Source organism: Podarcis bocagei, assembly GCF_964188305.1.
Source record: "Podarcis bocagei genome assembly, chromosome: 16".
Classification (NCBI taxonomy): Eukaryota; Metazoa; Chordata; class Lepidosauria; order Squamata; family Lacertidae; genus Podarcis; species Podarcis bocagei.
Window position 1 is genome coordinate 22,025,968 of NC_138142.1, and position 22,588 is coordinate 22,048,555.

Genomic DNA, 22,588 nt, shown 5'->3' on the forward strand with positions numbered 1-22,588 from the left:
AGAGAGAGGACCGGCTGGCTGCGGTTTCTGGCCGCCTCCGTGGGAGGGGCGAGGGATTCCCCCCTCCCCTCCCCTCCCCTCCGCTCGTTCCCACGGCTGCATCCAGCCTGCGCCATCCGGAGCTGGTCGCGGTACTAGGTAGGTAGGGTGGCGGGGTGAGGGACGCGCGCCCACCTGGAGGACAGGTGGCGGGGTGGGGTCTCTGCGGCAGGACGAGGCAGACCCCCCCTCCTCAGCTGCTAGGAGAAAAGCGATCTGCCCACCCCCTTTCTCTCCCTCCCCCCCCGCCTCTAAAAAACCTCCTCTTGACACACTCTCTCCAACAAACGAGGCGTTTTTACGCTTGGAGTCGGGAGGGGAGGGGTGAATGGAGCTGTGGGGAGAGGGAGAGGGGAGGAGGCGATTTCGCGGCGGTGTGTACAGAAGCTGATTGGGCCCCTCTTGGTCCCCCCCCCCCCATCGTTCTCTCACCAGCACCCCCTCCAGCAGCGATCGGCTGCCCCCCTCCCCCAAATTCTCCTTTGTGTCTGGCTCTTAGAATTTCACCAGCCAGGTAAGAAACAGCTGGGAGTCCTTTCTTCTCTTTGTCGCCCCCTCCCCGCCCGCATCTTGATGCATTTTGGGGTATCTCGCCCCCACCGCCGCCTGTGTGATGGGGACAGATTAGCAAGGGAGGGGGAGAGAACAGGAGATAGCATCCAGGAAGCCTCCCCCAACCACCCAAGAGCTTTCATTCTACCAGGCAAGACAATGGGCAGGTTTGGTTTATGGAGGGGGGTGGGGGCAGGGGAGAGGGTGCCAGACTGGCAGATAGACTGGCAGACCCAGCCACCTACTAGACAGATCATAGCGGCAGGAGAGGAGGTGCCACCACTGCTAACCGCTTGCCATAGGAAAGGGGGGGGGGCGTCGATGGAGAGAGGAGAGTTTCCTCCTGACGTGAATTCATCATCCTTATTGTGGTTCCTTTTTCCCATTCCAGGCTGGCTCCCTCCAGTCCTTGCATCAGGCAGAGTTGAAGGACCAGACCAAGCTGCGGAAAACAAGGATGACACAGCCTGGGCGGGTGGCAGGGGCGACCCCCGAAGGCCGGCGGGCTCTCTCCTGCCTTCTGCTCTGCTGCAGCCCTCTGGTCTAAAGCAAGCAGCCTCTTGACCTGGGTCAGCAGCTCTCGCCTGTCGCCACCGCAGGCCTCTGCCCTCCAAACCCTGTCCTACTAGCCTGTTGTTGTGGCCGAGAGGGTGAGGACTCTGCCACAGCCTGGCCGGAGGTTGGATCTGGCCCCATTCCCTGCAGAAAGCTTTGCCCTCCGAGGCCACAGGATCCTACGCAAAGGGTCAGTCTCCTGTCTCCATTTCTGCAGTGGGGGGTACCTAGAGCTGAGCCGTGGAAGACCAGGTCAGACTGTGGGAAGTGTTGAGGAAATCTCAGGGGATGGAACATGAGCTGGGCCGCCTGAAAACAAGACCAGGAAGGGAAAACAGGAGGAGAGCCTGCTGAGAAGTCTTGGAGGCCTTGAAGGAAAAGATTGGAGCTCTTCATTCCACCGGAAGGAGGTCTTCAGTCACCAGACTGAAGGCACACAAGGTGAATATTAAGATCTTCAGTGCCCCTGACTGTAGGCGAAGCTTAGAGGCCTTCGCTCCGCCTGACCGAAAGCACACAGAGAATTCATTGGCTTCCCCAATAATTTGGGAGATGTGCATTCATTGATAGCAGCCTCTATCACCACCCTCAGTGGTGGCCTGAACATCTCAGCTGGTCTGCTGTTGTTGCCATTTGGGGAGACTGAAACATTGCTCTTCATCGACACGTAGTCAGACGTGCCGCAAAAACCAATAGTTTTCCGACGAGACTGGCTCACCCTGAAGAAAAGGTCACAAGCTCTCATCCTGCAAGGAGTGCGTCTCTTTCTCTGTGTTCCTCAAGCCCCAGGTGACCTGGCTGTGGTAGGAGATGCAGTCTTCAGAACTGGGGATCGCACTCTGAGCCCCGCAGGTGCTCCCAAACCAATGAGGGGGAGGGCACCCAGCTGGTGACCCCTGCCTGCCTCTCATGCCAGGCCGGCAGGGTCGGGCACCATGGCGCAACCTGGCACAGGGACCCTGGTCTTGGCGAACGGTTGGGGCTTCCCTCCCAATAATGTGGCCCGCGTCGTGGTTTGGGAGTGGCTGAACGAGCACGGGCGCTGGCGGCCCTACACGGCGGCCGTGTGCCACCACATTGAGAACGTCCTGAAGGAAGATGCCCGGGGGAGCGTCGTCTTGGGGCAGGTGGATGCCCAGCTGTCTCCGTACATTATCGACCTGCAGTCGATGCACCAGTTCCGTCAGGACACAGGTAAGGCGTAAAGTCACGCTGCTTTGTCCCCTTCGAGTAGGAGGGAACATCATGATGACTTGGGGGGGGGGCTGTTGCTGTCCTGGGTCTGCACTGGGTAGAAACAAGTGGCAACACTTTTAATCATAGAATTGTTGAGTCGGAAGGGGACCCTCAAGGATCATCCAGTCCAACCCCCTTGGATGGCCAGCTCCAACAGAGGACAGTCTGCAACCTTCTGAGGTAGTCAGTTTCACCACTGAGCAGCTCCTCCCTTCAGAAAGTTCCCTCTAATGTTTAGTCGGAATCTCCTTTCTTATCCTTGGAATCTGGTGGTTTGGGTCTGGAGCAGCAGAAAGCAAGCTTGCGCCATCCTCCACGTGACAAGCCCTTGAGATATTTGGAGATAGCTGTCATATCTCCTCTCAGTCTCCTCTTCTCCAGGCTGAACACACCTAAGTCCCTCAAACTATTCCTTGTATGGCTTGGTTCCCAGACCCTTGATTATCTTGGTTGCCCCCCGCTCCACATTCCAGCTTGTCAATATCCTCCTTAAATTGTGGCACCCAGAAATGGACACAGGATTCCAGGTAGGATATGAGCAAGACAGAATAGAATGTACTCTGACTTCCCTTGACCTGAACACTGTACTGCTGTTGATGCCGCCTAGAGATGAAAAAGCTTCTTTTTTTTTTTTTGCTGCTGCATCACACTGTTGACTCTGGGTTGAGCACTTTCTCTCGCAAGTGGAATCTATAAATATCTGCCAATTGCATAGAAAAGCAGCACATTGGGGACAGGTCTATGCTGGACCCCTATTCCCTGACATGCTAGATTTCTACATGCATGGAGGTGTATCCCCCCCCCCACACACACACTCCAGTTTGGAAACATTCAAACATTTGGGCTTCCCTCTGCAATCTGGAAGTGATACAGTCTGACTCAAGCTTCTGTTTCTTGATTTTACTGATTTTATAAGTTGGCCCAGAGGTTCAAAGGTGGAAGCTGCTCTGGAAACAACTTGGGCTGCTAATATCACCAAGAATGATGTGTATGTGTGTAGGATTTCAGGCTTCTTGGATTTGCTTTGGGTTGTTGTTTTTTTACTAGAACACCCCCCAAATCTATCTATATATCTATCAATCTATCTATCTACCTACCTACCTACCTACCTACCTACCTACCAATCAGAGTGAAGTGCAAAAGGCAGACACTTACCTCCAACATTTCTCCAACGAAAATAGGGATGTCTTATTCAATAATAATAATAATAATAATAATAATACCCCAACTTGTCTGACTGGGTTGCCCCAGCCACTCTGGGCAGCTTCCAACATATATAAAAACACAGCACATTAAAAAAAACTTTCCTATACAGGGCTGCCTTCAGATGTCTTCTAAAAGACTTCTACTGTAGTCACTTATCTCCTTGGCTTGGGGGTCACCTAACTCTGTACCTTCCAACATTTCTCCAGTGAAAATAGGGATGTGCTTAGGAAAAGCAGGACATTCCAGGATCAAATCAGAAACCGGGACGGCCTCTGTCCCTGAAAAATCAGGACACTTGGAGGGTCTGCCTGAGGTGGTTAGGATGAAAATGCAGAAAGAGGTGCCTGTGGCCACATTCTTGGCCTGAGGGATTTGTTTTCGGGACTAGCGATGAGCTGAGCCCAGAGTCCTTCCTTCATTTCAGCCGCCTCCTTTAGGCAGGGGAAAGTTGTTGTCGTATTGCTGCCGTTGAACAGTGGGGAGTCATAAACCCGCTCTCTCAAAGGGCTGTGTTGGCTGCCAACCTGGCTGGCTTTAGAAGAGGACTGGTCAAACTCTAGAAGAGGGCTCTCCACAGCCGCTAGCCACAATGACTCTGCTGCCACTGTCAGATGCGGTGAATGCCGGAAAAAGCAAGTGGGGGCGTTGTTATGATGCTCAAATCCTGCTTGCATCTGGTTGGCCACTGTGAGAATGGGGTGCTGGACAAGATGGGGCCATGGTCAGATCCAGATGGCCTCTTCTGATGTCCGTTATGATCTGCAAATATACCCTGATTTACTTTCTCTTCACCCCTCTTTGCCACACAGGAGTTGATTTGAAGTGGGCTTCATGTTTTCAAAACACAGCTCTCTAACCTTTTTCTAAGCACCGCAAACGTTTCCGGGTGGGCAATGAACTCAGGGGAAATTGAACTGGGCTGGGGGGCAGTGATCTGGCTGCTGGATAGGATATTAATTTGGGGGAATAAATTATTTTGAGATCGCTGGAGATTACTAGGAGGGTCATGGCTGAGGAAAGCTGAAGAGCAGCGGGATTTATTTGGAGCAGATTCCGTCAGGAAATTCACTGGGGGTAAATAAATTGCAGAGGAGCTGATCTAAGATGGCTGGCAAACTAATTGAAGATTTTATCTGGGGCAGTTTGGACGGCTTGCCTTTGGTGACATTTAACATTCTACATTTGCATAGATATGCATTAGCATATGCAAACTTTGTGGCTTGCACTGTTGGTGTGTAGCTCCAGAGTCTTATTTTCAGTGCCAGGGCCCAGAGAGTGCATGTTATTGGGCAGAGTATTAAAATGCAAGTAAATGAAATAAAATAAAACGCAGGGGTGCCTCTGGAGAGTGCTTTTTGGCTTACTGCTGAAGATGTGCCTTGAGTCTCCATGTGTCTAATTGTGAAGAGCAAGGGTGGGAAATATTTTCTAGCCCGAGGGCCGCATTCCTTGCCGGGCAACCTTCTGGGGGCCACCTGGCAGTGGCAGGTGGAGCCATAGGCAAAAGTGGGTGGGGCAATGGATCTAAATGCTACTTTTGTACAGTAGGCTAATTTCTGCACACATCCCTGCCCACCTTTTATCCATCCGAGTAAGAGGCCTAGTCAGAGTTCAAGGACACATTCCAGCCAGGCAGAAACACTCGAGGAGGAGGATGTGAAGCAGGGCTGGTGAAGGGCGTGGCCTGGGGGAAGGGGTGTGGCCTAGGGAGAGTGCGAAGGGCCTGATAGAGAGAGCCACATTTGGTCCCTGGACGTGAGGATCCTCATTCATGGTGCAGAGGCAAAAACAAAGAAACCGATTTCATCCAGAATCGAGCTCCAGCATATGCATATTCAGTCATGCTTCTGAATAACAGCTGCTGGAAACCTCAGAGGAGGGGAGAGGGCTCTTGGGCTGGAATCCTGCTTGCAGGTTTCCCACAGGCACCTGGTTGGCCACTGTGAGAAAAGGAAGCTGGACTAGATGGGTCACTGGACTCACCCAGCAGGGCGCTTTGTATATTCTTATGCAACACTGAGCCAGTGTTCGAAATTCACCAGGTGCATTTTGCACCTGGCTATTGGCCACTTGCGACCAGGCGAAGATGACTGCGTACCAGGAAGGCGCCTGACAGCTCCACTCTTTCAAGGTGCATGCCTGGGGGTCCTTGAATCTTGACTCTTTCCACACGCTATCATCACATCCTGTAGCAAATTCTACCATTATAGTCTATTTGCACAGTCACAATGAATTTCAGGAACCAGAAGGTCGTGTTGAAAGAAATAAGATTTTCGAGCCATCCGGGCCCAAAATGGCCGTTCCATTTCAGCAACTGCAACCCCGGTTTAAGGAGCCATTTGGCACCTAGCTTATACAGTGGTACCTCGGGTTAAATACGCTTCAGGTTACATATGCTTCAGGTTACAGACTCCGCTAACCCAGAAATAGTACCTCGGGTTAAGAACTTCACTTCAGAATGAGAACAGAAATTGCGTGGTGGCGGTGCGGCAGCAGCAGCGGGAGGCCCCATTAGCTAAAGTGGTGCTTCAGGTTAAGAACAGTTTCAGGTTAAGAATGGACCTCCAGAACAAATTAAGTACTTAACCTGAGGTACCACTGTATACCTGAGTTTCTAACAGTGTGCTGAGCCTGTGTGTTTTTGTTTTTAGAGTGTAGTACTAGGAGGAGAGCAACCCAAATCTTTCATTCAGCCAGAAGCTCCCTGGGAGATCTTGGGCAAGTCCAGTGGCGTAGCGTGGGGGGTGCAAGGGGGGCCGGCCGCACCGGGCGCAACATCGGGGGGGGGGCGCGCTCGCCACCTCCGGAGTCGCCGAAGAGCCTCGGGCGCAGGCTGTAGCAGAGCCCCATGTCTCGCGGAACCGACGAGCTGGCAGCGGCTCTCAGTGCTCGCCGCGGTCCCCGCGCGTCAGGGTCGCGGAGGGCATGCCAGGCAGCCCCTCCTCACAGCCCCCCCCCCCCGCCGCTGCAGCTGCAGCAGCTGGGCCATGTTGCATTTTCCTCGCCTCTCTGCCCTCCTCCTCCTCCGGGCAAGCGGCGTCGTTTGGGCGGCAGCGCCAGCGGCAACTCGCCTCAGATCACCTGACGCAGCAGGTTAGGGGGCGCAAATTACTTGCCTTGCCCCGGGTGCTGACAACCCACGCTACGCCGCTGGGCAAGTCTCTCCCTCTCTCTGCCTGACCTACCTCTCAGGCTTGTTGTGAGAATAATTGTTGGTGAGAGAAAACCGAGCTCTTGCCTTTTGCTCCCTGGAGGAAGAGTCGGGCAAAAAACGATACAAATAAAAGGCCCCGTGATCTGGCGTTTGTTCACCACTCCCTTCCCCCACACACAGTTGAGCCAAATCAACAGAGGCGTTTGTTTTCCTTTTGCCTCCCAGGTGCTGCAGAGATCCAGAGGGACCTGGGTGTGTCATCTCCTGAGCCTCCAGTGAAGGCCTTTCGATACCTTAGCCTAGAGACAGCCGGCTTGTTTTTTTTGTTTAAAGAGAATGGGAGGCAGCGCAATAAGGAAATCCGCTTGTTGATAAGGACCTGCCAAGCCAGTTGCCCCCATTCCTGTACTTAGGCCACGAGGGAATATATTCTGTAGCCACGCAGCCACACACCAGGGTTAGGCTGGATGGGAGTCCACCTGGGACCCCCTTGTACGAAATAAAAAAATTCCTTCCAGTAGCACCTTAAAGACCAACTAAGTTAGTTCTTGGTATGAGCTTTCATGTGCATGCACACTTCTTCACTTGAACTCGTACACTTGTACGAGTTCAGCTTTGAGGCTGATGGTGGTTGGACAGTTAGACCTGGGAGTCATGGGTTTGTTATAAGAAAAAAAACTGTTCCCTTTCCCTTATAGGATATTCCAGAGCCTGTATAGAGTCCTTGAGGGTTCCCTATCGCTAGGAGGAAACAACAGAGGCCAACCAGAGTACAGTGAGGGGGGAAAGTATTTGATCCCCTGCTAAATTTGCTTGGTGGCCACCTACAAGAAACGTCTGACCTCTGTAACTGCCAACAAGGGTTTTGCCACCAAGTACTAAGTCATGTTTTGCAAAGGGGTCAAATACTTAATTCACTCATTATAATGCACACCAATCTCTGACTTTTGTCTTCTGGGTTTCTGGAGATTTTCCTGTTGTTATTCTGTCTCTCACAGCTACAATAAACCTACCATTAAAATTATGGACTGGTCATTTCTTCGTCAGAGGGCAAACGGGCAAATTTAGCAGGGGATCAAATATCCCCCCCCCCTCAGTGTATATTGAGAAGCAAAGTGGCTAGTAAGCCTGATCTTTATTGAACTGTTGCAGCTGGGTCCCCACTCCCCGCACGCAGGAGGGAGAAGAACCCGAACAATGGTGCGCAAGCCCTTATATAGACTCTTGAAATTGCCCACCCTGTAGCCCAAGACCACCACTCCCAAAACATCCTACATACATCACAGAAGGAGGCGGTCCACAGCAGAAATCCTGTCTGCCAGGATACCTGATGATGTTCACTGATTGCATTACCTGAGCAGTCTGGCCATTCTGTTGTGATGGTTAATACTTTAGTTCCTGAGTCCCAGGTCATAGGGTCACCCTATTCCTACACAAATACACCCTTAAGACAGGATTTGCAAGCAAAAAGACAATGGGAAGGCTTTCCCCATTTGCCTCCCTTACTATAGAGGAACATTTGAGGTCATTGGGAGAGTCAAAATGGCTTCAGGATTGCTCTCCCGTGCTATTTCAGACACATGGTTTATACAGTTAGGTATGTGTGTATTTATGAATATTCTATATTTGAGACCTTAAAAGTCTTATAACAGGTTCAAATCCACTCTCAGCCAGGAAACTCACTGCAGGACTTTGAGCCAGTCATTTCATAGAATCATAGAACTGTAGAGTGGGAAGTAGGGCTGCCATACGCCCAAATTTCCCTGGACATTACCGGGATTTCAAAGGCGGAATTGACGCTTTATTCTGGATCTTAGACAAGTCAATCAAAAAGTGTGGGTTTTTTGACGTTTCTGTAACAGCTTTTGGGGTCTTCCTAAAAGAAAGTTCAACAACTTTCGGGGTGTCCTGGTTTTTCACTTATTGAAATATGCCAACCCTGGTGGTTAGGGCCCTCCAAGGGACATCCAGCCCAACCCCCTGCAATGCAGGAATCACAGCTAAAGGAGCCCTGATGGATGGCCATCTAACCTCTGTTTAAAAGCCTCCAACGAAGGAGAGGCCGCCACTTTCCAAGGGAGTCCATTCAAACCGCTCTCAATGTTACTTAACGTTTAGTCGGAATTGCCTTCCTTGTAATCTGAATTCATAGGCTCAAAGTCCTGCGCTCTGGAGGAGCAGAAAACAAGCTTGCTCCATCTTCCGTGGGGCAGCCCTTCTTATCAGCCTAAGCTACCTCTCAGGGTTGTTGTTAGGGGCAATGGAACCTGTCTCATCTTTCCCATGTTAAGCTCAGTTGTCCACATTTTCACATCCATTTGCAGTTGTTGTGGTTGTTTTAAAAGCCCCCATGAAAATTCACCAGCATTTTAGCATTGTCCCGTGCCCCCCCCCTTTATTACTCCTGAATCTTCCACATTCAGCTTCCTTTTACCTCCAAAAGTTCTAGGGCTATGACAGAGGGAGAAAAACAGACCCTCCAAGTGTCCCTATTTTCCAAAGACACCCCAAATCTACAGAAGCTGTCTCAGTTTTTGATTTGATCCCAGTAGGTCCTACTTTGCCTTAGGACGTCCCTATTTTCATTGGATAAATCTTGGAGGGTATGGAGTTATGCAACCCCCGAGCTGGGGAGATAAGTAACCATACAACCTTTAGAAGACATCTGAAGGCAGCCCTAGATAGTTTTATGATGTTTTCATATGTGTCGGAAGCCGCCCAGAGTGTAAGTATTCTCATTATTATGGAATAGGACGTCCCCACTTTCATCGGAGAAACGTTGGAGGGTATGCAAATTCTGCACCAGTCGAAGTTTCCAAACTGTCCTGGGAGGCAGCCCTGCATATAACGCGTTGCAGTAATCTATCCTCAAGGTTACCAGAACATAGAGGGCAGAAGTTAGGCTATCCCTGTCCAAATAGGGGCGCAGCTGGGCCACCAGCTGAAGATGGTGGAAGGCACTCTTGTGCCACCAAGGCCACCTGAGCCTTGAGGGACTGCAATGGACCCAGGAGTTTCCCCCAAGCTACGTACCCGCTCCTTCAAAAGGAGTGTAACCACATCAGAAGCAGGCAACCTCCCATCCATAAGGCAGCTTCCCTATGTTCTTATCAGGTTACTCCACACCCAGAACATAAGAAGAGTCTGCTGGATCAGGCCAATGGCCTGTCTGGTCCAGTATTCCAACCTTACAGCAACTACTGAGAAGCCTGTAGGAAACCTGCCAGCAGGACCTGGGTGCAAGAGCCCTCTCCCGTCCTGTGGCTTCCAGCAACTGGAATTCCTTTTTTTAAAAAAAGTTTTTTATTGATACAACAAGAAAAAAGAAAAAAAACACAAATACCAAATTACACACAAGAACACATAGACACACAATTTTCTTAGCAAACATTAAAACATCTATTGGTCTTAACACTAAAGACCCAACTTCCCGTCTATTCCATATTTCAAATTCATATTACTTATTGCCAGAACACACTTTTATCATGATTAAACTTATTCTTAATAAATCTAATTTCTTATATCTACCTTGCAACCATTACTGAAGTTCCTCGAATGCTGCAACAGAATTTAAACTACTGTATTTATTTTTCAGATATTCTTTAAAAACCTCCCATTTTGAAACAAATTCCTGTTTTGATTTATTCTTTATTTTTTCTGATAAACCGTCTAATTCTGCTTATTCTGTCAGCTTTTGGATCCAATCTTGTATAGAGGGGATTTCATTACTCTTCCATTTTGTGGCGATCAAAACTCTAACCAGCAACTGGAATCCCAAAGCATTTTGGACTCCAACTGTAGAGGCAGAGCATAGCCATTGTGGCTAGTAGCCAAAAACAGCCCTCTCCTCCGTTATTTCCCCCAGTCTCTTTTAAAGCCCTCTATCTAGGCAGCTGCCTCCTGCAGCAGGGAATTCCGCAGTTTAACGATGCATTGCATGAAGAGCTCCTTTCTTTTCTCTGTCCTGAATCTTCTCACATTCCACTTCGCTGGATGGGTTCTGAGAGAGGGAGGAAAACTTTTCTCTGTCTACTTTCTTCATGCTACGCATCATTTTAAACATGAACGGAGGGCAAGCTTCCTTGGCAGACCACTCGCCCGTTATCACTAATCGATAAGTTGGGTGCGCTCCAGGGCGAAGTGTCAGTTCAGGTAGCAGAATGGAGAGGCCTAGCAGGTTTGGCCAGGAAGCCCCTGAAAGGCAGCGTCTGCGTCAGCCTTATTCAGGAGTTTGTCGTCGTCCCCCTGCATGTATTTCCTCACATGGGTGGAGGGAAGATTAAGGATGAGGTTGTCAGCAATGCCCCTTTGTCATATACTTAACAGCCTGGCCCTGCTGCCCTCCATGCCTTGGGGCTTCATGTCTGCAGGCGGGGAGCTGTCTTAGTTTGTGGGCATAATTTAGTACCCTGGTACTCCTCTAGACTAGACTAGAGGGACGCTGGTGGCACTGTGGGTTAAACCATAGAGCCTAGGACTTGCCGATCATAAGGTCGGCGGTTCGAATCCCCGCAACAGGGTGAGCTCCCATTGCTCAGTCCCTGCTCCTGCCAACCTAGCAGTTCGAAAGCACGCCAAAGTGCAAGTAGATAAATAGGTACCGCTCCGGCGGGAAGGTAAACAGTGTTTCCGTGCACTGCTCTGGTTCGCCAGAAGCGGCTTAGTCATGCTGGCCACATGACCCGGAAGCTGTACGCCAACTCCCTCGGCCAATAAAGCGAGATGAGCGCCGCAACCCCAGAGTCGGTCACGACTGGACCTAATGGTAAGGGGTCCCTTTACCTTTACTCCTCTAGACTATGGTTTGGGGGAGAGCCTACATCACAGGGTTGTTGTGAGGACTGGTGGAGGAGGGGGGAAACCAAGCGCACCACTTTGAGCTCCTTGGAGAAAAAGTGTGATGCAAGCACAACAAAGATCCGAAATTCAAATTTCTTTGTGTCTTAGTGAGCAGCTATCTATCAGATGTCAAGGAGATAAAGAACTACACAACTTTTAGAAGACATCTGAAGGCAGCCTTGTATCAGGAATTTTTTTAATATTTGATGTTTTATTTGTGTTCAAAGCCCCCCAAAGAGGCTGGGGCAAGCAAGCCAGATGGGCAGGGTATAAATATGGTGGTTGTTTTTGTTGTTGTTGTTGTTGCTGCTGCTGTTATCCACGCTCACCTAAACACAGTTATCCTTCAAAATTTGCCCTTCTCTGAATTTTGTGGTGAAGTTCTCCAGACGGTGTTTACCCAAAATGCTATACTGCGGGTGGGAGAAGAATGCATAAAAACAAATACATTAGTGAAAATAACATATCGCATTAGGGGAAAGTGGCTTGCAAATTTGGGAAACATCTTGGAAATGAAGAGAGTTCAAACGTGCTCTGATGTCGCTGCCTTTGATTCTGACCTGTTCATCTCCCCGGGGTATCTCAATTACATGGTCTCATTAACATCCTTCCTCCTGAGGCTGCAGGGAGATTCTCTTGGATCTCTGTGTGTTTCTAGCTCTGTCCCTTTCTCTCTGCGGAAGGCTCCGTGCTCCTCCATCCAAGCTTTGAATGGAGGTGCTATGTCAAAATAACAAATAGTAATCCATCAGTCAGAGTGGGCCAGTTTGCTGGGATTAATATGAAGGAGCCAGGAGGGAAGAATTGATGGTGAATGACCCCATCATGAAACAGATGGAGGATCATGAAGAGAGGAGAGGGCTCTTGCAGGCTTCCCTTTGAGGCATCTAGGTGGGCATTCCACCTGACCCATCAAGGCTAAAGCGTGGTGTAGTGGTTAAGAGTGGTAGACTCGTAATCTGGTGAACTGGGTTCGCTTCCCTGCTCCTCCACATGCAGCTGCTGGGTGACCTTGGGCTAGTCACACTTCTCTGAAGTCTCTCAGCCCCACTCACCTCACAGAGTGTTTGTTGTGTGGGAGGAAGGGAAAGGAGATTGTTAGCCGCTTTGAGACTCCTTCAGGTAGTGATAAAGCAGGATATCATCTCCAAACTCTTCTTCTTCTTCCTTTGGGAAGCAGAATTGAGAAACAGATAGGTAGCCGTGTTGGTCTGCCATAGTCAAAATAAAAAAATTCCTTCCAGTAGCACCTTAAAGACCAACTAAGTTAGTTCAGAAATAGACTGGAAAGAGAAGCTGCTGAATTACAACTCATTACCAAACTTAAAACCATGGAGAGACCTGGTCTGAACAAAGACATTGGATTCTTATCTCATTATACATGACTAAGCCATTTCTCACCTTCTCACCCCTTGCCTTTTCCTGTAAGACCTATTACAGTCGTTAAGAGTCGTCAACAGGCTCATCTCAGCTATCTGCCAATCTCCCATTCCCACCACCCTTCTGAGTAATACCCCTCCCCACCTTCTCACTATATAGAAGGATCTGGCAACTTCTGTTTCAGTTTATCTGAAGAAGTGTGCATGCACACGAAAGCTCATACCAAGAACTAACTTAGTTGGTCTTTAAGGTGCTACTGGAAGGAATTTTTTTAGAATTGAGAAAGTTACTAGTGTTAAGAACCCCCAGCTACCATAGTTGGAGGCATTGTGTCTCTGAATAGCAGTAATCTCAAGTGGGGAAAGTTGGGTGCTGGACTAGGTGAGCTTTGGGCCTGATCCAGGAGAGCTGCCCTTATGTTCCCATTCATCATTCTCTCCTCAAGGAGCTTTAAAATGGGATTAGACAAATTCGTGGAGGATAAGGTGATCAATAGGCAAAAAGTAAGAGCGTCTCCAACCCCATCACTCAGCCTGGACCCTGAGGTCCAGCACTGAGGGCCTTCTGGCTCACTGCGAGAAGTGAAGTTCCAGGGAACCAGGCAGAGGGCCTTCTTAGAAGTGGCACCCACCATCTGGAATGCCTTCCCATCCGAAGTCTTCTAAAAGTTGTATCATTGTTTATCTCCTTGACATCTGAAGACAGCCCTGTATAGGGAAGCCTTTAATGTGCAATGTTTTGTTATGTTTTTATATCTGTTGGAAGCCGCCCAGAGTGGCTGGGGCAAACCCAGGCAGTTGGGTGGGGTAAAATAATAAAATGATGGTAGTGGTGATGATGACCAGCTACCATGACTATGTTCTTTTTTCTTCTTCAAATAATCTTTATTAGTTTTTCAATTAGATACTCCACATACACATATTGTATTACCTTTTACATTTATACTTGCTCTTCAGAGCTGACTTCCCTCCTTCCTTCTTCTGGTTTTTTACATCACATATAATTTTATCGCATTATTTTCTTCCATTTTGTATATTGCTATTCATTTTCCTTATTCGTCCATAGTATATTCATAAACAAATAAGTCCTCATGTTTATACAATTCTTGTTGTCTGTCTGTATTCATTTACAACTACTGTTAGTTATATTAGTTTCCTTATACATTTTGCTGCTTCCTATTTTCATTATCCATCACTTTTCTTAATCTTTCCTGTTATGAGGTTTATTTCCAATTCTACTGGTTTCACTATTTCATCTTATCTTTCCTATATACAACATACATTTTTCCCATTCTTTTTGAAATGTTTCCTTGCCCTGTTGTTGAATTTTCCCTGTTAATTTGGCTATTTCTACATATTCCATTAGGGATGTGGGTGGTGCTGTGGGTTAAACCACAGAGCCTAGGACTTGTTGATCAGAAGGTCAGCGGTTTGAATCCCCATGACGGGGTGAGCTCCCGTTGCTCGGTCCCTGCTCCTGCCAACCTAGCAGTTCAAAAGCATGTCAAAGTGCAAGTAGATAAATAGGTACCGCTCCAGTGGGAAGGTAAACGGCATTTCCGTGCGCTGCTCTGGTTCGCTATAAGCGGCATGACTTAGTCATGCTGGCCACATGACCCGGAAGCTGCACGCTGGCTCCCTCGGCCAATAAAGTGAGAAGAGCGCCACAACCCCAGAGTCTGGACTGGACCCAGTGGTCAGGGGTCCCTTTACATATTCCATTATCTTCTGTCGCCATTCTTCTACTGTTTGTAATTGCTCCCATGGCTATGTTCTACCTCCCTCGTTGGAGGCATTATGCTTCTGAATACCAGTTGCTGGAGACCACAGGAAGGGGAGAATGGTTATTGTGCATGGACCATGTTTTCAGGCTTTGCGGAAGTATCTGGTTGGCCACTAAGAGAACAGGATCCTGGATGGACCACTAGCCTGATTCCAGCCAGACTCTTATCTTCTTCTACCCACCCCTAGCTAATGTCTGGAGTTTGCCCTTGGCCTGATCCAGCAGGGCTCTTCTTATGTTCTCTTCGGTGGGGAAATGGCCAAATTTGTCTAAAGCAGCCTCAAAGAATGGTAGAGTTGGAAGGAACCCGGAGGCTCATCATTCCTGCAGTGCATAGAATCATAGAACTGTAGAGTTGGAAGGGACCCTGAGGGTCATCTAGTCCAACCCCCTGCAATGCAGGAATATGCAGCTGGTCCATACAGGGATCAAACCTGCAACCTTGGTGTTATCAGCACCACGGTCTAACCAACTGAGCTATCCTGTCAGTAGCTGAGGCTCTCCAGATCTTTTGGACTTCAGTTGATGGGAGTTGGATTCCAAAACATTTGGAGGACCCAGCGTGGGAAAGGCTGGTGTAAGACAAGCGTGGGGGACTTGGGGAGCTGCAGGTGCTGTTGGACTCCAGCTCCCATCAGCACCAGCCAGTATGGCCCAATGGTCAGGGGATGCTGGGAGTTGTAGTCTGGCAACATTAGGAGGGCCACAGGTTCCCCAGTGCTGGTCCAGAAGGAAGGAAATTCTGCTCGAATGGAGCTCCCCACCCTTGGGCAGTCGGAACTTTTTATTTTTCCATTTTGCTGCAATTTGGAACTTGGCCACTTGTGAAGGAAAAGCAGCCAGCTTTCTTTCTGATCTGCAGTATTCCTTCCTGGCTCATAACATCTTGGACTGGTTTTAAAATTTGGACAAATGAGTTCACTCTGCTGTTTGGGATGAGGGTAATGCATTTTACGCATCTGCTGTAATTGTGTTTTTGTGCGGTTTCTCTTAAAGCATGGAGAGCTGTTGCAAAAGCTTTTGGGCTAGGTGGCCAGGTATGGGGGGAAAGGAGAAATGGTTAAGATGTGAGCAGTAAAATGTAATAAATACATAAATAATCTTTTAAAAGCTGTTAGGTTCCTGTAACCTGCAAACCCTAAGCACTATTTAGGATTTAGCATGCAGGGAGTTGGACTAGAACAGGGTTTCCCAAACTTGGGCCTCCAGCTGTTTTTGGACTACAACTCCCATCATCCCAAGCTAGCAGGACCAGTGGTCAAGGATGATAGGAATCGTAGTCCAAAAAACAGCTGGAGACCCAAGTTTGGGAAACCCTGGACTGGACAAGATGCTTCCTATCCAGTGCAGCCAGAGTTGTGGCTTGGGTGAGTGAGTGTGGCCTTGGGTAGGTGTGGTCCGTGGAGAGGGCGTGGCCTAGGAAGAGTCTCCAGGGCTGAATATTGAAGCATTCTTTTCCTGCAGGGCTGAAGCTTTAGCTCAGGGGTCAGCAAACTTTTTCAGCAGGGGGCTGGTCCACTGTCCCTCAGACCTTGTGGGGGGGCGGACTATATGGGGGGGGGATGAACGAATTCCCATGCCCCACAAATAACCCAGAGATGCATTTTAAATAAAAGGACACATTCTACTCATGTAAAAGCACACTGATTCCCGGACCATCCGTGGGCCGTATTTAGAAGGCAGTTGGGCCGGATTTGGCCCCTGGGCCTTAGTTTGCTTACCCATGCTTTAGATCCCTGATCTTGAAGATCCCAGACTGCACAATCCCATTAATAGATGCCTCCCAGCTGCCCTTGCAAAACTATGGTTATGTCCACACCAAACCTTTAAAGTTCATAAAAGGTAAAAGGACCCCGACCATTAGGTCCAGTCATGTCCGACTCTGGGGTTGCGGCACTCATCTCGCTTTATTGGCCAAGGGAGTTGGTGTACAGCTTCCAGGTCATGTGGCCAGCATGACTAAGCCGCTTCTGGCGAACCAGAGCAGCACACAGAAACGCCGTTTACCTTCCCGCCGGAGCGGTACCTACTTATCTACTTGCACGTTGACGTGCTTTTGAACTGCTAGGTTGGCAGGAGCAGGGACCGAGCAACGGGAGCTCACCCCTCGTGGGGATTCAAACCACCGACCTTCTGATCAGCAAATCCTAGACTCTGTGGTTTAACCCATAGTGCCACCCGCGTCCCTTGTTCATAGCTTCCCCTAAAGAATCCTGGGAACCGTAATTTGTTATGTGTGCTGGGGATGGTAACTCCGGGGGGAACTACAGTTCCCAGAATTCTTTGGGGGAAACAGTGTGCATTAGATGTGCATTAAGTGCTTGGTGCAGATATGAAGTTGATGTGGCAATTGCCCTCATCTGCCCTCTTTTTCTCTGCCTTACTAGAGTTTAGCAAGAAATCAATGGGGTTTAAAGTTGGAGAAATGCCCTGGCAGTTTGACGGGGCGTTGTTCAGTGTGCTGAGTTAATATTTTGCCTCCGGGAGGACCCACGCACAAAAACACTCTCACCTCCTGTGGCTTCCAGCAACTGGTATTACTGCCTCCGACGGGGGACAGTGGGTTTATTGTGGGACTTACTCCCATGTAAATGTGCCTCTAATTGGAGCCTTAGCTAAAATCAACCTCACAAAGGACCGAACGGCAACATCACTGGTAGCATTCTTATCAGCCAGCGTTGTGGTAGTGTTGTGCAGTGGTCAATGCATCAGACTACAACTGCAGAGACCCGGGTTCAGATCCCACCCACCCCCACCCCCCCGCCAGCCACTGGAGAACCTTAGACCAGTTGGTACCTCACAGGGTGGTTGTGGTGATGAAATAAAGGAGCATGCCTTGAACTCCTTGGAGGGGAAAAGGAGAGCGAAAATGTCCAAAGCAAAAACAGCATTGATCAGGATTTCATAGAATCATAGAATTGGAAGGGACCTTGAGGGTCATCCAGCCCAACCCCCTGAAATGCAGGAATCTCAGCTGTGATGAAAGAAAGAAATTCAGAAGTTTGGGGGCTCCCTTCAAAAAAAGAAACTCGAAACTTATTTGGGGTCTTGGGAAGGGGATACGGTGCCCTCCCTCTCCACCAACTTTTAGGACAGGATATTTGAGCTGAGGGCAAGGCTGAGGAGCCAGAGAGGTTCTCTGCATGCGGCTGCCGGCACAGCAGGGAATGGATCTGGTGCGAGGAGAGTTGCAAGCGGGCACCTGAGTGCTGCATCGCCTCGGCTGCCAATATTGCAGGGGCTGCTGGCACGCTCCCTCCGAGCTTGGCTGGGAGGCCTGGGTCACCGGAGGAAGCTGCCAAGGGCTTGTTTTCAACCTGATGTTCTTTGGATTCCATCCTGAGCTCAAGTTCCAAAGGGAGATCACAGGATTTTAGAGCCCGAAGGGGGCTAACAGAAGTCACCTAGTCCACCCCCACCCCCACACACCTTGCTCTACGCAGGATCTGCAATGCGGGGTGCAGAATTACAATGTCCCCGAAAGGAGGTCATCCAGCCTTTGCTCAAACGGCGTGCAGGGAAGGAGAGCCCCAACACATCCTGAGGCAGGCAGTTCCACAGTCCAAACACCCCTTGTCATTAGGAGGTTTTGTCTAATGTTTAGCCAAAATCTCCTTCCCCACAATTTTCATCCCCGTGGACTCCTGCCCTCCAAAGCAACTGCACGAACATGGGAAAAGGCTGACCATCTGTCTCGATACCGTCTGCACCGACTGACAAAAAAGAGGACAGCTAAAGATGGGGGCGAGGGGGGGAGGGATGAGAGGGCAAATTGGCAAAATCATCTCTCTCCCCCTGAAATAAGGGTTCTGCATTCCTTTCTTTCTTTTAGAGCACGAATCTGAGCCATTCTCCCGTTCCCCCACCCCAGAACACCAACAAAGGACTTAAAACAGCTTATTTTGTTTTTTTAAAAAAACAACAAATAAATTTATAAAATAGTTTAAAACGTTGCAACGAACAAGCGAAGCAGGCCATAACATTAATCTTTTGGGAAAGCTCCTGCAAACGTGCTGAAGAGATTTTGCTAATCCACTGCAGTCTGTGACCTATGCAAATGAATTGTTTGACATAATTTTCTTCTGCTTTGCTGATTAGGACAAAACACAGAGAGCTATTGAGGACACCGAAGCCCAACCCTCTAGAAATGTGTTAACTTCTATTCATTACATTTATATCCCTTTAAGGAGTTGAAGGTGACATAACATGGTTATTTGCTGGCCACTGCCATATTCATCTTCACAACAACCTTATAGGGTAGGCTAGATGAGTTGTCTTTGACTTTCAGATGTGGAGCCCACTTTTAACTGAGGAATGTAAGAAGGCAGCGATTTCCCCGAAGACCTGTGCTTGTCAAAATCAGCACTGTTTCCCTTTTGCTGCAGTTCACTTTCCGCCAATGACTATACAGTGCTACCTCTGGTTGTGAATGGGATCTGTTCCGGAGCCCCGTTCGCAACATGAGCAGAACGCAACCCACGTCTGCGCATGCACGCGTCGCGATTCGCCGCTTCTGCGCATGCGCATGACGTCATTTTGAGCGTCTGCGCATGCGCGAGCGGCAAAACCCGGAAGTAACCCGTTCCGTTACTTGAAAGTTTCCGTATCCTGAAAGAACGTAAACTGAACTGAACGTAACAAGAGGTATGACTGTATTGGTTGCTATTTAACATGACCTAAGTAATACCTTACATACCGTATTTTTCGGACTATTGGACGCACCGGTCCATAGGACGCACCTAGATTTGGGGGGGGAAATAAAGGCAAAAAAAATTTATCCCCCCCCCCGCCAGGCGCGGGGCTGGGGCGGGGAAGCCCAAGCTTCCCCCTCCCCCAGAACGGGACCCAGAGCCATGCCGAAGCTGCGCGCAGCTTTGGCATCGCTCTGGGAGCTTGCGGGGCTGGGGGAGGAGGAAGCCTTCCGCCAGCCTCCAAACAATGTCGGGAGACAGCGGGATGGCGCGCTGCGCCTCTCCCGCTGTCCCCCGAGTTTGCGGGGCTGGGCCAGCCTTCTAACCAAGTCGGGGGACAGCGGGAAGGGCCGCTGCGCCCCTGCCGCGGGGCTGGCGACGGGGAGGAGCAGGCTTCTCCCCCCGCCAGCCTTCTAACCAAGTCGGGGGACAGCGGGAATGGCGCGCTGCGCCTCTCCCGCTGTCTCCCGAGTTTGCGGGGCTGGCGACGGGGAGGAGCAGGCTCCCCCCCCCCAGCCTTCTAACCAAGTCGGGGGACAGCGGGAAGGGCGCGCTGCGCCTCTCCCGCTGTCCCCCGAGCTTGTGGGGCTGGCGGTGGGGCTCTCCTGAAGCCTGCCATCCCGCTATTCCCCGACCTGATCTGCAGGTTGTGGGGATGGTGGGGGGGAGAAGCAGGCTTGCTTCTCCCACCCCCAGCCTCCAGATCAGGTCGTGGAATAGCGGGATGGTGGAGCGCTGCCATCCCGCTATTCCCCGACCTGATCTGGAGGTTGTGGGGATGGTGGGGGGGAGAAGCAGGCTTGCTTCTCCCACCCCCAGCCTCCAGATCAGGTCGTGGAATAGCGGGATGGCGGAGCGCTGCCATCCCGCTATTCCCCGACCTGATCTGGAGGTTGTGGGGATGGTGGGGGGGAGAAGCAGGCTTGCTTCTCCCCCCGCCAGCCTCCAGATCAGGTCAGGGAATAGCGGGGTGGCGGCTCTGTCCCCAGCTTTTGGGTGCAGGCTGCTGCCCGCAAGCCTTGCGAGCCCGCGGGACATCCCGCCGGGCTTGCAAGACTTGGGATAGCTTCCTGAAGCCTGGAGAGCGAGAGGGGTTGGTGCGCACGGACCCCTCTCGCTCTCCAGGCTTCAGCAAAAGCCTGCATTCACACCATAGGATGCACACACATTTCCCCTTCATTTTTGGAGGGGAAAAAGTGCGTCCTATAGTGCGAAAAATACGGTATCTATCGTCACCTGAGCTCATTTCAATGTAAAGTAACTGTCCAAGCAATGTAAAAGGAATGGCATTAATTGTGCATTGTTTGTGGACTGAAAAACAACAAGAGCCAGCGTTATGTAGTGGTTTAGAGTGCTGGATCTGGGAGACCAGGGTTCAATTTATTAGTAGTAGTAGTAGTAGTACCCCACCTATCTGACTGGGTGGCCCCAGGCACACAGCCATGAAATGCTCAGTGGGTGCCCTTGGGCCAGTCACGGTCTCTCAGGCAGACTTTTGCATTCCATAAGGACTAGAAACTTGCTTTTTTAAAAAAATGAAAGAAAGCAGAGGTCCCTGAATTCCGTAACTAGACCTGCACACTTCCACCCACTGTAACCTTGACCACAAGCACCTACTTGCTCCAGAATGTGGCCTGAAAGAATCGTCCACGAAAGACCTTGTGATGATGAATAATCTGGTTACAAGGGTCACCTCCAGGCCGAAGCATCCCTCCCGGTGGCCTCGAGCGTTTGCCTCGTAGGCCATCTGGCTTCCCTGGTCTTCCTCCTCCTCCTCCTCTTCCTCCTGAGGAGCGCTGTCTCAGCAAAACGCGCTGCTGCCTGATTCAATTCCTCCCCTTGTGCTAGGCAGGCTCAGAAGGCAGCTGATTAATTGCCGTAATTATGGTAATTAATCGGGCTGGACAAACGGGCAGGGAGAGCTTTTTTGCGGGGATGTGGACGCCGAGTTGTGCGGAGGTGGACCAGAGCAACGTTCAGGCCAGGAGGAGGTTGTATATGTGAGCTGAGCTTTGTGATAACACCACCCAAGCAATAAGACTGGTGCTTTTTCGGTTGCCAACAGTGAGGAAAAGTACCTTTTTCAGATGCCAGCTTGCTGCTTCCATTGTTTAGGGCAAAACAGAGAAGTGGAAGGAGACATTGAGCAAACAAAACTACCACCAGGCTTCCAGACTTTTTCTCTCCAATCCCCCCCACTTCTCTTTTAATTTGTATGCCCCCTTTCTATATTACTGTAGGCAAGGTGGTTTGCAACAGCAAAATGTACGTCAAAGCTCACGCAGCTCATAATAATCCGACCCAGTACAAAATGAATAATAATCATAATGAAACGTAGCTTTAAAACAAACAACTTATATCAAATAAAGTAATGAAGATAATGGCACACAATGGAATTCACTCTCGAAATATCAGCAAATAAAAATTAATCAGGAATTCACTCTTAACAAGTACAATAAATAGCTACTAAACTGTAATCAGTAAAAATAACAGCAAGTCACAATGCATAAGATGCCACGATACATGCAAAACCGTGTTAAAGGGTCAGATTGAGAAACAAAGACACACAGTTTATGAAATTATTTATAATTTGCAAATAATTCCGCATGCAAAGTAGGCGCTCTGCCACTGAGGTACAGTGGTACCTCGGGTTACATACGCTTCAGGTTACATACGCTTCAGGTTACAGACTCTGCTAACCCAGAAATAGTGCTTCAGGTTAAGAACTTTGCTAGGAACAGAAATTGTGCTCTGGTGGCACAGCGGCAACAGCAGGAGGCCCCATTAGCTAAAGTGGTGCTTCAGGTTAAGAACAGTTTCAGGTTAAGAACAGACCTCCGGAATGAATTAAGTACTTAACCTGAGGTACCACTGTACAGCACATCTGTTAGGAACATAGAAAACTGGCTTAGTGGTCCTTCCAGCCCAGTATTTCCTGCACTGACTGGCAGCAGCTCTCCAGGGTTTCAGTTAGGGGACATTCACAGCTTTACCTGCATATGGGATTGAACCCAGGACCTTCTGCATGCAAGGCAAATGCTCTATCTCTTAGCAATGGCCTTTCCTTAAGACCTAGGGACATAAGAAGCCACCTTCTAGGCAGTCAAACCCTGGCCCATCTAGGTCAGTATTGTCTACACTGACTGGCAGTGTC

The 22,588-nt window shown here is 49.7% G+C and overlaps 1 protein-coding gene across 2 annotated transcripts in view; it reads left to right on the forward strand.

Annotated features, from left to right (window-relative positions):
- The window catches only part of DTX1 (deltex E3 ubiquitin ligase 1), a 56,254-nt gene continuing 33,666 nt past the window's right edge, over nt 1-22,588 (forward strand). Inside the window, exons 1-2 of one of the 2 annotated variants that reach the window (XM_081175278.1) lie at nt 1-138; nt 983-2,340. In XM_081175278.1, the coding sequence (XP_081031404.1) occupies nt 2,082-2,340 (259 nt within the window). In that variant the 5' untranslated portion in view covers nt 1-138; nt 983-2,081. Of the gene's footprint in view, nt 139-460; nt 554-982; nt 2,341-22,588 lie in introns of those variants that run through there. The other variant, XM_081175279.1, reaches the window with a different exon arrangement.